Genomic DNA, 15487 nt, shown 5'->3' with positions numbered 1-15487 from the left:
AAGCAGGAGCGGCAGTCGGGCCGTTAGGCCTGGGAGACTCGGGAAGGGGCCTGGCTGTCCTCAGGACGTCAGGGACGTGACAGCTAATGCTTTGGGCTTCAGCGTGAGCTTAAGCTACTACGTGAGAAACCAAGGTCAGACATGAGAATAATCTTTCTGACAGTAATGGCTGTATGACATTTGAACAGGCTTCCCACAGGGGTTAAGAGAGGGGTTTCAGATTAACACACCCTCTTAAGAAAGGTGTTGCCGGTTTCCATCACCTTCACGACATCAAGGGAAACGCAAGGGTCTGAAACCAGAGAGACCAGTCCCAGACCCAGGCTCACTGTTTCCCAGCTTGTGACTTCATTCAAGTTACTGAACTTCCCTGAGCCTCAGTTTCCTCTCTGAAAACTGGTGCTGTAGGCTGAGCCCACCTTGACAAGGCGCCTGGGGGAGTAAACGAGATGCCATCCACTGAACGCCCTGCCCAGAGCCCTGCATAGTGTAGACACTTCATAAATCCTGTTTCATTCCTCCAACCCCTGAAAAGTCTGGTCTCAAAGTATGTACTCAGGAGACACATTCTGGATTAAATCTCCCCCAGAAAAGACAGGTGCCACCCTCTCTCCAACCAGTATCGCTGGGCTAGGAGTTTCACCCAGCAAGACTCATGGAGGCCCTCTCGGAGGGCTTGATTCTGCCCCCTGCAAATGATCTGATTCTCAGGAGAACAGAGGCACCTCCAACCTCCTCTTCCCCTCAGGAATAAGAAACCGGTTTTCCCTCTTCCCCCCAGGACTAAGAAACCGGTTTTCCCTCTTCCCCCCGAATCCTCACCAGAGCCCAGCCCAGCCACAGCACCCAGAGTTCTCTGCTTCCTCATTCCTTGCCTTCTGTCTGGAGTTATGAATCCCAGTGGAACCAGCCTCAGACCAGAAGCAACAAATTAAGTGTGTGTGGATACTGCTGCTCTAGTGAGTCCAAGGGCAGAGACGCTGGAGATGGGGGAGAAGGAGCAGAGTTTGGACTGAGGAAGGCAATTGGGGTTGATGTTTCTTTGGACTTAAGCTTGGAGAAATCTTGGAGGGCTTCCTGGAGTTGGTGTCTTTCCCTCTGAGCACTTTAATTGCCTTATGGAAAGGAGATGGTGGCTTCAGGGGGTATGGGAATGGATACGGTCCCTCTTTGCAGGAGGCAGAGCTGTTACCTGGCTCAGCCACTCCGGAGGTCAGGTGTGCCTGACTGGGAAAAAGGGGAGATTCTAGGACACATGTGGGAGGGCCAGAAATAAGGAAGCCGGTCCTGGCAATGAGCTGTGAAGGGCCAGGGCCTGGGCTCCCGGAACAAGTGCTGGACTTTGAGTCATGCAGATGTAGGGCCCAGTCCCAGCCCCTGTTGTTCACTAGCCATTCATGAGGCCCCTGGTGAAGACATGCACCTCCCTGACTTCCTCATCTCTAAGATGGGAATCATAAATCCTGACCGCCCACAGTTGCATTAAACGAGACCCATGGGTGGGGTTGCCTAGCACGGTGCCAACCCACACGGTAGTGAGCCAATACAATCTATACAGTCAGTCGTTCGGTAAATAATTGCTCCGTGCGACAAGAACCGCGCTGGGCTCACCAAACGGCTCTGAGGAAAACCCCCCTCTCCTGCTTCCACGATCACTGGATGGAATCAGCCAGAACTGCAAGTCACCTGAGCAGCCTGAGTTGGTCGTAGGTGCCCTAGGCACCCCAAAGAATGAATTATGACCATGCAGGGAAGAGGCCACGGTAAGAAGAGATGTCAACCTGTGGGTCCTAAGCCCACAGAGGCCCCCAACCAGAAAAACTGACATACTACCAAGAGATATTTGCAAAAGGAAAAGCCATTCTTTATTGCATGGACAGACACGGTACAAACGAGCTTGTTACCCAACCCAGCGACATCTTGCCCGTCCCTGCTCAAAAGCAGATGGAGAGCTGGAGGGGAGGGGGAGCATGCCAAGCACCCAACAAGGGGAGGGGACTGGGGTTTGCTCTTCTGGCCCCTCTAGCCAGTGCTCCACTCAGCCTGGGAAGGGTGGAGGTGACGAGGGACGTCTCTCCGGCACCGGGCACTCAGACCTCTCTCTTGCGAGAAGAAACCACCTTCCCATCCACTGTCTCCTCGACGTTGATGCGAACTTTGCCGCCACTGCCTCCCAGCGAGGCTGTGGAAAGAAGGAGCAAGCTTTAGAGTGGGGGACCCTTGCTGTTCTTGCTCCCAAGGCAGTCAGGACCTTGGCTGAGCTCGGGGAGAACTGGACAGCACCCCTGAGAATGGCCGCTGGCCAGGAGGTCTGGCGTTGAATCACTCATCATAGAGGTGGGTGGTGGCAGTTACGTCCCGCAGCGAGCAAGAAAGTCAGGGATTTAACCACAGATGAGCAGGAAAGGATTGGGGGCTTCTTACCATTGGGTGCAGGAAGGTGGGGACTGGGGGAAGCTATACCCCGGCCAAAGCCTGCTCAACCTGGAAGGTTCTCAATAAATCTCCAGTAGAGTGGGGCTGAGGAAGAGGTATGGCCTGGAATGGGCATGTCCCCTCCCCACTGGCATGTTTGACGTCTTTCTCCTTCTACCCCATTCCAGGGGGAATAGTGGCTTCGATAGCTCCCCTTGCCACCCCCTGTGGGAAGAGTGAAGCCTTCTTACCTTCTCTGGTGCCAATGCCAGCCATCCTGAAAGAGAGGGAATGCAGATATAAGAGAAGGGCACGAGCCCAGGTCTGCCTAAGGCAGGCCCCGGTGGCTGGCTAAGCAATCCTCTCCAGCGCCCCCCACCACCAGCCGCACATCTGACGTCTCTAGAGGCTGGGACATCCCGAGAGCCTGTCCAGACCTGCCACCCCTCAGCAGATAAGTTCTGATCTATAATAGCACGCCATCTGCTTCCTTGTGCTGTCCCACTGCTGTCCACGTAAGACGACTCTCCACCCCAACCCCAGCCGGCTGCTCCCTCATTCCTCCCCCTGCGCCCTCGCCCCTGCCTGGCGTCCTGGCCCTCCAGCAGGCTGCGGTAGGTGGCGATCTCCTGCTCCAGCCGCGACTTGATGTCCAGCAGTGTCTTGTACTCCTGGTTCTGGCACTCCATCTCACTGCGCAGCTCGCTCAGCTGGGCCTCCAGGCCGCTGATGAGCCCCTGGATCTGGGACAGCTGCGAGGCGTAGCGGCATTCCGTGTCCTCCAGCGAACCCTCCAGCCCGGCTTTCTGGAGGGCCAACAGATGGACAGACACCCCGTCAGGGCAGGAAGGAAGCTGCCGCGGGCGTGCGGACTGGCGTTGAATGGAGCGCAGAGAACCCCCTCGGATGGGGCTTGGGAAGCCAAGACTTAACCAGCCCTGGACGGTGGGAGTGGCCAGGCCGCCCTGGGGTGGGGGGGTGGGGGGCAGGGAACCCCTACCATGCTGAGCTGGGACTGCAGCTCGATCTCCAGCCCCTGCAGCGTGCGCCTCAGGTCTGTGATCTCCGTCTTGCTGGTCTGAATCATCTCTGTGTTGGAGGCCACCTCCTTGTTCAGCTCCTCTGTCTGTGGGTCCCACACAAGACAAGTGAGGCCCACAGGCGTCCTGGGAGACCTGGGGAGCTGGGGCGGGGCCACGAGGTCAGGCCCACCTTGCTGAAGAACCAGGCCTCAGCGTCCCTCCGGTTCTTCTCGGCCATGGCCTCGTACTGCTCCCTCATCCCGGCCAGCACACGGGTCAGGTCCACGCCCGGTGCCGCGTCCATCTCCACGCTGACCTGGCCTGCCAGCTGGCCGCCGAACTCCTTCATCTCCTGCAGGGTGGTCAGGGCCCGTTAAGGGACAGAGGGCGGAAGGGAGAGCTGAGAGTCTGGGCTCCCACTGGCCCATCCTGGCTTCACCCGTAACTCACTACACACCCTTCGAGCTCCTTGTCCCCACCCCCATCCTCTGCTTCCCACTGAACGTGAAGAGGTGCCATCACATGGGCCCCTGGCTCAGAGGGCCTCTCTTCCTTGCTAGGTGCTACGGGAGGACCCCAAGACAGTAGGGCCCTTGTCTGAGCTCATGAAACAGATCAGGACAGCAGGTCACACTGACCACCTGGTCTGGCTATGGATCTGAGAAGGAAAGGGGCCTGGGTCCCCAAAGGATAGTACCCCTTGCTCTCCATGGGGACCCCTGATTTGGTGGAGGGGAGCATATCTGAACCACTAAGCCCTTCAGCCAACTAGGAGGAGGAGCCAATGACCCCACTCTGCCTCCGGCCACCAGCAGCCCCTGCCGGCACCCACCTCCTCGTGGTTCTTCTTCAGGTAGGCCAGCTCCTCGTTCAGGCTCTCGATCTGCATCTCCAGGTCGGTCTTGGCCAGGGTCAGCTCGTCCAGCACCCGGCGCAGCCCGTTGATGTCGGCCTCCACGCTCTGGCGCAGGGCTAGCTCGTTCTCATACCTGGGAAGAGAAAGGGAGGCCAGAGTAAGGAAGGGCAAGAGGTCTGGGCTGTTGGAGCCGGAGGAGGGAGAAGAAGGCTGAGAAAAGGGGGGAATCCAGAAGGGGAGAAGGAGGCAGGAGCATACTTGAGTCTGAAGTCATCCGCTGCCAGCCGGGCGTTGTCGATCTCCAGGATGACACGGGAGTTGTCGATGGTGGCCGCCAGGATCTGCAGGAGACAGGGAGTCGGTGCCTAGAGCATTGTTCCGTCTTCCCTGCTGCTCTCCCCACCCTGCGCCCCAGGTCAGACCCCTGGCTGACAGTCTCCCCAGCAACAGAAGCCTGTAGGCTCCCCAGGGCAGAGTTCAGCGTTCCTGCAAGTGCCCACGACTTGCTCTGCCCCCAAGCCACCCTTCCTGCCTCCAGGGCATGGAAGACCAAGGAGCCCCGAGTGCCTGGACTCCCCTGTGGATATTGCCTGGCCAGGAGGGGTTGGGGTGGGATTCAGTGGGCTCTGACAACAGCCCTGTCAGGGGGAGTCCACCAGCCGGCCCTGGTCACTAGCCTCCTGCACACCTGGACACAGCCATGGACCCACAGAACATCCCACAGCCAGGAGCAACCTGGAGGGCAGGTCAGGAAGGCACACAGCTCAGGGAACTGGTGCAGGTGAGCTGAAAGGGTGAGCAAGTGGCTGGCAGAGTACATCATGGGTTGTATGTCTCCGAAGTCCCAGTACTGCTTTTGGCCCCAAAGATATCCTCAAAGGGTGAGGCCAGTGGTCCTGGCATTCAGGGCTCCTGGGGCGACACTTACCGTTCTTGTAAAGAAGCAAAACGGCACCTGGTGCAGGGCCCTGCAGGGCGTGTGTCACACCCGCACTGGGACAACCCTCCCCGCCCCCACTGGGATCCCCTGGGAGGCCCAGGATCTCCCACAATGCCAAGTTGAGCGGGTGTGTGCCGGCATCCACACCTGGAAAGCATTCCCTGCTCTCCAAGCTGCACACCAACAGTCGCCGCCCGGGCAGGGAACGCTTTCCTTGAAGCAGCAAGAGCACGGATGTCACAGACGCGTGCAGGCACCAGCCACCTGTTCCCGTCTCCCCGTCCGACACGCGAGGACTCACCTTGTCGCGCAGCTCCTCAATGGTCTTGAAGTAGGGGCTATAGTCCCTCTCTGGGCTGCTGGGGCTCTGCCTCTGGTACCAGTCCCGGATCTTCACCTCCAGGTCGCCGTTGGCCTCCTCCAGGGCGCGCACCTTGTCCAGGTAGGAGGCCAGGCGGTCGTTGAGGTTTTGCATGGTGAGCTTCTCGTTGCCGGAGAGGAGGCCGCCATCGCCACCCCCGTAGTCACCGTAGCCACCGCCAAAACCCCCACCAAAGCCACCACTGAGGCCACCTCCAAAGCCCCCTCCAAGGCCACCTCCAAAGCCCCCTCCGCCGAAACCACTCCCAGCCCCTCCACCGAAGCCGCAGCTCATGCCTCCCCCATAGCCGCCTCCTGACCCCGAGGAGACGAACCTAGCAGAAGAAGCAGAAATACTGCGGCTTCCACCGCCCCCACAGAGACTCCCCCCACCAAAGCCGCCTCCCCCAACCCGGAGGGAACCCCCCCTGGTAGAGCCACCCCCAAAGGCGGAGGAAGAGGTCTGCAGAAACGTGGTACTCATGGCCGGGCAGCTGGCGAGTCCTCTGCTCGCACAGAGGCGCTGGGGGAGGCGCAGGCTGGGCTGAGCGCAGAGCACTGCCCGGTCACCCCCCAGCCTGGGGCTCCTTATATACCCCTCCGAGGGTGTTGTGGGACCGCGTCTCCTCCCCCAAAGGGAAGCCAACTCCTGTGTTCAAACACAACTGCCTGCACACCTCTGCGGGGCTAATGTGCAGTTTCTCTTTTCTTTCTGTCTTTTTTTTCAGTACAACAAAAGAGATGATTCAGAATGAATGGTGTTTTGCCCCAGGGCCATGGTTTTAACACTTGGAAGGCAGGTTCATCTCTGCACTCAGGGAGAACAGCAAGAGTAGCGGGAAGCAAACTCGGATCACTCCTCAGCTCCCAGGCCTCCGCCTGCAGGGTGGGAGCAGCTCCAGCCAGATCTGCTCTTTCCGGACCTCTCTGCGGCCACCAGTCCAGGACCCCCACACCAAGGCGGCCAGCTCCCCGCTCTCAGTTTGGGAGTCCACTCCCCACTCACAGACCCCACGTGTGAGCCTGCAAGGCCCAGGGAGAGCGGTGGCCTTGGGGGGATGGGTGGGCAGAGGCACAGGCATGGGGCAGGAAAGGCCCATGGGGACAGGCTGAAGACAGGAGAGTGGGGTCATGAGTCAAGTTGCAGCTAAGGTGATCAGAGAAGCCTGCATCTGTCACTTGCCTGATGCTGCAGGACTCTCCTCCTGCAGCCTCTCCTCCCCTCCCCACCCAGCTCCCCCCAGCCCCATCGCACTGGCACTCTCCCAAAGGCCAGGAGGCTCGGGGCTGACAAGCAACTGATGGATAATCCCGACACCTGCCAACTGCACATGTCACTGAACCTTTGCTTGCTCCTGGGACACGTTGGGGCAAACCTCAGCAGATAAGACTGGAGAACGGTCCAGAAAGCCCCTGCCTTCTCCAGAGAGAGGCATGTCCCTGCAGAGCAGGGCCAGATTAACTCCGTTTGTCCTGTCAAGCACTTTGGGGCCGGGGAGGGACCCGACCCAGAGGGCTCTACGTGCCTGAGTGTCGGGAGGGAGGATTCAGGGAGGCCTGGCAGGCAGACTGGAAGACACCTCTTCTCAGAGCAGGACGCTGAGGCCAGAGAGGGGAGCCGAACACTCAGGAGAGCCCTTTTCTCAGCCGCCAGCGCAGGGGCCGGCTTTCAGGGATACGTGATACCTGTGGGCAGTACCACCTGGAGACACAGCCTGGCCTCTGGCCCAGCTCCGGGCTTCGGGAGAGCCAGGGGGTTGGGGAGGGAAGCAAGGCTGATCCGGAGAGTCAGGAGGACACCTGGTCCAGGGCTGAAGCGCAGTGAGGCAGATAGAGCTCCGTAGTCCCCCAGGCTCCAGTTCAAATCCTGGCTCCATCAATGACTACCTGTGAAGCCCTGGATGTGTTCCTGCGTGAGGGGCACTCTCAGCTTCCACGTGAGGCCGAGAGCCCCCAGCCTGCCTCCTCCCACCTCCCCATCTTCTAGGAAGCAGACAGTGGGGCCCAGGACTTGGGGTTCCCGTCCGAGCCGGGGCGGTGCGAGAAGGACGGCAGGCCTAGGTGGATTGAGGTGCCTGAGCCGGGTCTCTGAGCGCGGGGCGCAGACAGTGCGGTATTGTCTCATGGGTGAGAGGGTATTGTCTTTTCCTCCAAAAGAAAAATAATCAAACTCAGATCAGCCACAGCTCATTAAAGCCTCTGCAGACATCACGGCCCCAGCAATTAACAGGGGAACAATTACACGCCATCACCCCAGGCTGAGGGAGGGCTGGGCCCCAGCCAGCCCCTCTTCTGCCCCCTGACTCCCCTCCAGCACCCCTCCAGAGGTGGCTTTCGTACACTATCAGGCCCCTGCTGGCGTGGCAGCTGCCCCAGTCACAAATCCCTGTTTCCAGTGCAAACAGCTCCTGTGAGCTCAAGGTCTGGGCCACTTGGTGCCGCTCATTAGCACCAGGTGGGGAGGCTGGGCAAAGGTGGGGCCCAGGTCTGTTTGGCTCCGGCCCAGGCTGCAGCCCAGGGCCCTGCCCCAGGCAGCACGCCCATGACGCTGTGCCAGTTTCTGTCCTTTGCCCACTGCAGAGACGCCATCCCCGGGGCCTTTCTGTCCTTGGGATGGGATGTGCAGCCCAGGGGAAAAGCCTGGGCTGGACTCCACCTCTGGGTGTGACTCTACCTCTCCGAGCCAGGCTCCCGACTTAACATTGGGCCATTTTGCCACTTACAGGAGGCGCTTAGGGTAGTCGGAATCACAGGAGTTACTGTTTAACAGATTTAGAGCTTCGGTCTTACAAGATGGACACAGTCCCGAGCATGCATGGTGATGCTGGTGGCCCCGTAATGTGAACGGACTTAAGGCCACAGAACTGTCCACTTAAACACAGCTAAGATGGTAAATTACGTGTGTCTTTCACCAGAATGCACTAAAAGAAAAAAAATGGAGCCGTTAACACTGAGTCCTGCTACAGGGCCCAGTGAGCATCGGATGACACATGGAGGGGTGGTCTCCCTAGATCCGCCCTCCCCTCCCCACTCCCCAGGGAGATGATGGGGACAGAGAGAGCACAAGTCCTAGGGCCCGGATAATTCCTCCTCTCTTAGGTATGTGGCTCTCTGAGTAATCCAGCCGCCTCTCTCAGCCTCAGTCTACCAACCCAGAAAATGGAAATAACCCCTGCCCAGCCTGCCGCACGGGGATGGAGCTATGCCTATGACTGACAGGAAAGGCTCTGCAAACTGAAGTGGTCACAAGGACCAGGAGGGAGGGAAAGACCCACCCCCTGAATTCCCTCCCCTTCTCTCTCCTTCCCTCCCTCTCCCTTTCCTCCATCCCAGCCTCTGTCAACACAGCACCCCTGGTTTCAGCTCGCAGACTGAGACAGGAAAGTGTCCCTGCGCTTGCCTCTCCCGCCACACACAAACACACAAAGGAAGGCTTCATTCCTGACACCCAGACCTAGGACCCAGTCACCTGCCCCACCTGTGTGGGCCCAGACCCCGCCCCACGGCCACATTCCTGGGGCCTCTGGGGCATAGGGGAGGGTTTCAGCTGTGACAACAGAGGCTTTCATGAACAGGAGACAAAAATCTCTGGGCAGTCCCAGGCTGGGGGTGAGCCAGGCCTCTAAAATTAAGAGGGAGAGTGGGGCTGTGGGTGCTGGAGGCCACAGCAGAATAGCTAGGGAGGTGGCAGAAGGGGCTCCGGGCCCAGGGCGAGAAGGCAGAGCTGGGTTCTGGGGTCCCCAGTTCTGTGACCCAAAGCAAGTGAAGGAAGATCTCTAAGACCCACGGGAAAGTGGCAGAAAGGACACCTACTCAGGATGCCTAGTGCAGGGGACGAATGGGTCACAGCCTCCTCGCGCACAGCGCCGGGCACTCACAGAGCCAAGCGCTCCCCTCCAGGAGACCTCCTGGGGACATGGGGTGGAGGGTTCCTCACTGCCGCGCCCCCCCCCCGCCCCCATCACAGGATTGGGCAGACTCATGGGACCTAACCAACCCACTCAGCCTGAACCTCTCGGCCAAGGGGAAGTGGAACTACTTATTTACCTTTAATTGGCCTCAGTTCTTGGCAGCCGTCCTGGAAACCACAGGGGCAAGACCATACCCACACAAGGGCAGAGTTAGACCGGGAAGCTGGGACTCAAGTTCATTTGCTGGCCTGGGACCAGCCTCAGGCAAGCCAGGTCGGGGGTCTGTACGGGAGGTCCGGGTCACCGCTGGGTCCCATTCCAGGCTCTGGGCCCAGGTATGAGCTGGTGGGCGTAAGGGGCTTATGTGGGGCTGCCCAGGGATGGACGAATGTGTTAGTGCATGCACGCACGCTGATACACACCGACAGGTACACCCTCTTCGGCCCTCCTAGTGGGATGCCTGCCCCCATTACTCAGGCTCTGACCCCCAAAGCCCCAGGCTCTCTTTCAGTTAGATGGAGCAATGTATCAAAAGGAACTGCCCCAGGGGATCCCAGTCCTAGACCCTCACACGGAGCAAGACTGGTAGGTACTGAGCACCTGGCACAAGAAGTACCAATCCCAGGAGACTGGGCTCCGGGGTGGCACCACGGGCTCATAATCAGGAAACCTGGTTTCTGGTCCTGGCTCTGCCATGAAGTCACTGTGTGACCTTGAACAAGTTACTTAACCTCTCTGAACCTGTTTCTTGCTCTCGAAGATGCTACTCATACTACCTTTTAGGGTTGTTTGATCAAATGGTACATACTAAGTGCTCAATTAAACATTCATTTCAGACACACTAATACAACCCTTGAGGGACTAAAATGGAAAGAAAACTAAATCTGAAAAAAAAAACCACAGTTCAAATCCCAGCTTTGCCACATGAGAAGAGTTACGTATACAACCAACCACTTCACCTCTCTGACCCACAGTAAAAAGGGAGCGATGCGGGGCGCCTCCGTGGCTCAGTCTGTTCAGCTTCCGACTCTTGGTTTCGGCTCAGGTCATGCTCTCCTGGGTCCTGGGATCTGGCCCTGCGTTGGGCTCCGTGCTCAGCAGGAAGTCTGCTTGGGGACTCTCTCCCTCTGCCCCTCCCCCCCCACTCACACGGGCTTGCTCTCATGCATGCTCGCTCGCTCGCTCTCAAATAAATAATCTTTAAAAAAAAAAAGCGGGGGGGGGGGGGACAATGCTTGTTTCACAGGATTGTTTTCAGGAACAGGTGAGATAAACGAAGAGTCCTGCAAACAGGAATTACCCTACCAGCAGGAGTTGGTGGGCACCTCCCTCCCCACTCCTGGGACAGGGTGCACTCCGATCCAGATAAAACCGAAACAGGACCAAGAAGTTCTGGCCCATCTCTACGAGCCGAAAAAACAAACCCAACATCCTTCTTCGAGCCATAAAACTTTATTGGCAGGTCAGGGGTAAGAGCCAGGGGTAGGGTCCCTCTCCTCCCAAATCCTCCCCTCCCTACCCAAGGGATCCCCTCTGCAGGAGAGCAGGAAGCCCAGGAGGCTGGCGGACTCAGAGAGCCTTGGGGGTGGGCAGGTTGTTGTAGTGGGCATCCTGGTCCTCCAGCAGGCTGCGGTAGGTGGCGATCTCCTGCTCCAGCCGCGACTTGATGTCCATAAGCTGCTGGTACTCCTGGTTCTGCCGCTCGGTGTCCGCACGCACATCGCTCAGCTGGGCTTCCATGCTGCTGATCAGAGCCTGGATCTGGGCCAGCTGGGCTCCAAAGCGGGCCTCTGTTTCCGCCAAAGTGCCTTCCAGGGCGGCTTTCTGAGGGCAGGGAGAGGGAGAGAGACTCAGCGGAGACTGGTTCCCAGAGAGGGCACGGGCACAGCCACGACCCAGGCTGCGCCAGGCTGCATCCCACAGGGCAGGGGGGTACAGACCATGCTTAGCTGAGACTGCAGCTCGATCTCCAGACTCTGGAGGGTGCGCCGCAGGTCAGTGACCTCCGACTTGCTCATCTGCAGCTGCTCCGTGTGGCCGGCCACCTCTCGATTCAGCTCCTCAGTCTGCAAGAGAGGAGGCAGAAGGACTAAGCATTGCAGCAGCCCTCTGCCAGACAGCATGAAGCCCTCTCTCCCTGCCGCCTCTCCAAAGGACACCTGCTATCCCCTGCGTACCCGGCTGGTGAACCAGGCTTCGGCATCCTTTCGGTTCTTCTCAGCCATGACCTCATATTGGCTTCTCATGTCACTCAGGATCTTGGCAAGGTCGATGCCCGGAGCGGAATCCACCTCCACACTGACCTGGCCACCCACCTGGCCCCTCAGGGCACTGATTTCCTGGAAAGACACAGCAGAGAAGGGCGTGTCAGAGCCCAGAGCCTGCTGGGCCTGGGCCAGGTCACTCCCCCATCCCCCAGACGGAAAGGGGCTGGTTCAGGTGCAGACCTTGGAGCCAGCACCAAGAGCCAGACTAGCACCTTCCACTGCTGGGATAGGAGCCCTGCTCCACAGCCCGGGCCACACCGAGGGTGCCGCAAGTGTGGTCATCCTCAAAAGGATACAGGATAAAAAAGTGTCCTCCGCCCTGGGAAGTTGGGGTCGGATGGACAGAAGGCCCAGCCTGAAACCCACCTCCTCGTGGTTCTTCTTCAGGTAGGCCAGCTCCTCCTTGAGGCCTTCGATCTGCATCTCCAGGTCGGTCCTGGCCAGGGTCAGCTCGTCCAGCACCCGGCGCAGCCCGTTGATGTCGGCCTCCACGCTCATGCGCAAGGCCTGCTCCGTCTCAAACCTTTCAGAGGAAACAGGTGTAGTCAGGCCAGCATTTCCTCTGAACCTCTGAAGACTTCCCCCATCTCCCCCAGGGTTCAGGAGTCCATGGTGGGGGCGGGGGGGGGGGGCTTGAGGCCAACTGGGGTGAGTGAGGACAGAGTCTATTCCCCCCACGGCACTGAGCCCCCAAAGGGTCTGGGATTGCCCCTCCTTCCCTGCCCTGGCTTCTGCGGCTCTCCAAGGCAAACACATACTCACTTGGTTCGGAAGTCATCCGCAGCCAGACGGGCATTGTCAATCTGCAGGACAATCTTGGAGTTCTCGATGGTGGCACCAAGAATCTGGAAGATAAGAGGCAGGAAGTTGGCACCAGCTTAGTATATGGCACTGCCCACCCCTTTCTTCCTAGAAGAGCGAGGAGAGCCAATGAGTATGCCTCTACCCCCTAGAGACCAAAGCCCCAGCCATGTCTCAGCTGTCCAGTGGCCGGCTCTCTGGGAGGTCTTGGAATCAGTCCATGCCCAGGAGCTGGAGCAGGAGAAACCATCGTCAGGGACGCTGAGCCAGGGGGTAGGGGATGGGGGTGGGAGGGCCGGGAGGTAAGACTGGGAGGAAAGTGTCTGAGGCCTGTCCCCAAGGAAACTCTAAATGGTCTTAAGGGAGGCAGACTCTAGTGATTTGCAAACCAAACAAAGTGTTGGGGTACTTTTGTCCGTAGCCCCATTCAAAGCACATTCTGCCTCAGGAAAGGGAATTCCCATTTGTTGAACATCAGTTATGTGGCAAGCACTGTGCACCCCATCGTTCATGCCAGGTCAGTGGGTATGCCTATGTCATAGAGGCGGGAAATGAAGCTCAGGATTTCTTGTCCACGTTCGCTCCCATCTGAGGTCCCTCTGCTGTGATGGCCATGTTCCCACCATTGATTAAGGTACTTGGGTTCATGTTTTCAAAGAGCAAGTCATGACTCACTAGTCATTGTACTCAGAGATCATTTGCAGAGTTTTTTAATGAACCTGAACAGAATATAAAATATGGGAAGAGATCACCCACAGTACGATTAAGAATTGTTTCAAGGAAGTTTTGCTGGGGCGCCTGGGTGGCTCAGCTGGTTGAACAGCTGACTCTTGATTTTTTGCTCAGGTCACAATCTCAGGGTCCTGGGATGGAGCCCCGCATAGGGCTTCACACGGTGGGGGGGTCTGCTTGAGGATTCTCTCTCTCCCTCTCCCTCTGTCCCTCCCACCACCCTGCTCTCTCTCTCTCTCTCTCTCTCTCTCTCAAATAAATAAATAAATCTTAAAATAAGTAAATAAAGTTTTGCTTCCGTTTTGGGTGTGTGTATGACAGAAAGAAAATGGGTGAAGGTACATGGTATAATGTATTTCTGATGGTTAAGTTACAATTTTTGAAGTGTGTAAGCAGTATCCTACTTTGTTTCCAACTCCAGCTGTCCCTCCTTGTCCACGGTCTGGTCTATCTGCTCTATGCCCCTGGCACCCAGCACCACGCCGGCCACATGGCAGGCACTGGGCAACATTGTGCGGAGCTGCGAGCTTGGAGCCCCAGCATGCGGGATCATTAAATATCCCACTGGCTTCTGATACATTTCTGGGGACAGAGCTCCCAGCTTTTCCCTGAAGGTGGAGACCAAGCCCCACCCTGCATACCCTTAGGGGCTCCCTGTTAGACCTGTGCCTCCAGCACCCCCAACCCCAGGACTCTCCACCCACAAAAAACTATTGCTGAAAAGGATGGGGGGGAGGGGGCTCTGCTTGTACGTGTGTCTGGCCTTTACCAGGTCCTTAGGCTATTAGCATTTGTCCCCTCCCATTCTTCCTAGAAGTTCCTAAATACGTGTGCCCGCGCCCCCACCCCCGCGGGGCAGGGCAGGAGGGGTTTCAGCCTGAGCACGATGGAAACCAGACCTGCCCCACCAGAGAAAAGAATGCCGAGGGGCCCATGCCGGGGGCAGCAGAGGGTAGGTTTGGCCCGGGTGGACTGCATTCCTCTCCGGCCAAATTCTTCCTTGTCCCTGCTGCGACTGCAGCCCGGGCCAAGGCCTCTGGGCAGCCCCTAGCCTTGTCCCATCATCTACTCCCACTCCTTCGGACCCTCTCTCCCAGGCCTCCCCACCCACCAGCCCCCCCACCACGCCGCCTCTGCACACCCCACCCACCCCACTAACCCGCCCCCTTCCCGGACAGCCGGACATCCACTTCCTGCCCATTGTCCTGCCCCTCCTCACCTGCCCCCTGCTCTCTGCCCCACCCTGCGGCCCTCCCACGTCCTAACGGGCTAGCTCCCGGGCTAGCTCCCGCCCCGCCGGGTGGTGGCTCCAGTGCCTGCCGTCGCTCCTCGGGCCTCGCCCGGCCCGCGGGGCTGGGTTTGCGCGGCAGGTGCACCTCCCGCAGCTGGGCCGCCGCCCACCTTGTCCCGCAGGTCCTCGATGGTCTTGAAGTAGTGGCTGTAGTCGCGGGCGGGCCCGGGCCCCTGCTTCTGGTACCAGTCACGGATCTTCGCCTCCAGGTCGCCGTTGGCCTCCTCCAGGGCGCGCACCTTGTCCAGGTAGGAGGCCAGGCGGTCGTTGAGGTTTTGCATGGTGAGCTTCTCATTGCCCCCCAGCAGCCCGTCGGACCGGGCCAGGCCGCCCGCAAGGCTGCTGCCGAAGCCCCCGCCGTAGCCCCCGCCGTAGCCCCCGGAGGACGAGGACACGAAGCGGGCGGAGGACACAGACACGCCGCGGCCGCCCGACCCCCCGTGGATGCTGGGCGCGCGGAAGGCACCTCCCGCCCCGAGGCGCAGGGAGCCGCCGCCCAGACCCCCGAAGGACGAGGTGGCGGACGACTGGCGATAGCTGTAGGAAGTCATAGCGAAGGAGGACTCGGGCGACACCGGTCAGAGGAGCAGCGGACGGCGAGAGGAGTGGCGAGGGCCTCACCTGCCGCCTTTTATGTCCGGGGCGGGCGGGAGAGGGAGGGAGAGGTGGGAGGGAGTCGGGGCGGATATCTGAGCCCCGAGGAATTTGCAGGCTCCTGGGTGCAAATACGGGCACCCTCCCCATTGGTCGGTTCCCGGTGGCTCTACCCCCAGCTCTTCCTTCCTGCGGCCCTGCCCCTGCGGAGAACTGCCCCGCCCCAGCCCACTCCAGAGCCCCGAGCCCTGAGCCCCGACTGCACACTCCTCACCTCCTAGCACACTCATTCCTTTCT

At 59.1% G+C, this 15487-nt stretch overlaps 2 protein-coding genes across 4 annotated transcripts; both read right to left on the bottom strand.

Moving 5' to 3' along the window:
* Positions 1-1869: 1869 nt before the first annotated feature.
* On the bottom strand, positions 1870-6077 carry KRT15 (keratin 15). Of its 3 annotated transcripts, XM_087854397.1 has the most exons (9): positions 5858-6077; positions 5535-5818; positions 4552-4634; positions 4270-4426; positions 3628-3789; positions 3416-3541; positions 3001-3221; positions 2667-2692; positions 1870-2182 (listed from the first exon to the last, which is right to left on the bottom strand). In XM_087854397.1, exons 1-9 carry the CDS (start codon positions 6075-6077, stop codon positions 2091-2093), a joined length of 1371 nt encoding a protein of 456 aa, XP_087710523.1. In that variant the 3' UTR covers positions 1870-2090. The 3 variants fall into 3 exon arrangements, with proteins under 3 accessions (XP_087710523.1, XP_087710522.1, XP_045637665.2); XM_087854396.1 differs by having other exon boundaries at positions 2989-3221; positions 5535-6077; XM_045781709.2 differs by having other exon boundaries at positions 5535-6077.
* Positions 6078-10934: 4857 nt separating this feature from the next.
* On the bottom strand, positions 10935-15218 carry KRT19 (keratin 19). Its single transcript, XM_045781711.2, has 6 exons — positions 14706-15218; positions 12534-12616; positions 12138-12294; positions 11682-11843; positions 11445-11570; positions 10935-11328 (listed from the first exon to the last, which is right to left on the bottom strand). Exons 1-6 carry the CDS (start codon positions 15144-15146, stop codon positions 11074-11076), a joined length of 1224 nt encoding a protein of 407 aa, XP_045637667.1. The 5' UTR covers positions 15147-15218; the 3' UTR covers positions 10935-11073.
* Between the last annotated feature and the right edge of the window lie 269 nt (positions 15219-15487).

This window comes from Ursus americanus, chromosome 23, assembly GCF_024610735.1.
Source record: "Ursus americanus isolate L20-20 chromosome 23, mUrsAme1.1.p, whole genome shotgun sequence".
Classification (NCBI taxonomy): domain Eukaryota; kingdom Metazoa; phylum Chordata; class Mammalia; order Carnivora; family Ursidae; genus Ursus; species Ursus americanus.
Note: the sequence above shows the minus strand (reverse complement) of the source record. Positions and strands in the feature narration are given on the sequence as shown.

Coding starts and splice junctions, on each gene's coding strand:
- KRT19 (XM_045781711.2), bottom strand. CDS start 15,146: ATGACTTCCTACAGCTATCGCCAGTCGTCCGCCACCTCGTCCTTCGGG. Junction 12,617..14,705: donor TCGAGGACCTGCGGGACAAG/GTGGGCGGCGGC, acceptor CTTATCTTCCAG/ATTCTTGGTGCCACCATCGA. Junction 12,295..12,533: donor GCGGATGACTTCCGAACCAA/GTGAGTATGTGT, acceptor TTCCTCTGAAAG/GTTTGAGACGGAGCAGGCCT.
- KRT15 (XM_087854396.1), bottom strand. CDS start 6,077: ATGAGTACCACGTTTCTGCAGACCTCTTCCTCCGCCTTTGGGGGTGGC. Junction 3,542..3,627: donor AGGCCTGGTTCTTCAGCAAG/GTGGGCCTGACC, acceptor TGGGACCCACAG/ACAGAGGAGCTGAACAAGGA. Junction 3,222..3,415: donor TGCAGTCCCAGCTCAGCATG/GTAGGGGTTCCC, acceptor TTGGCCCTCCAG/AAAGCCGGGCTGGAGGGTTC.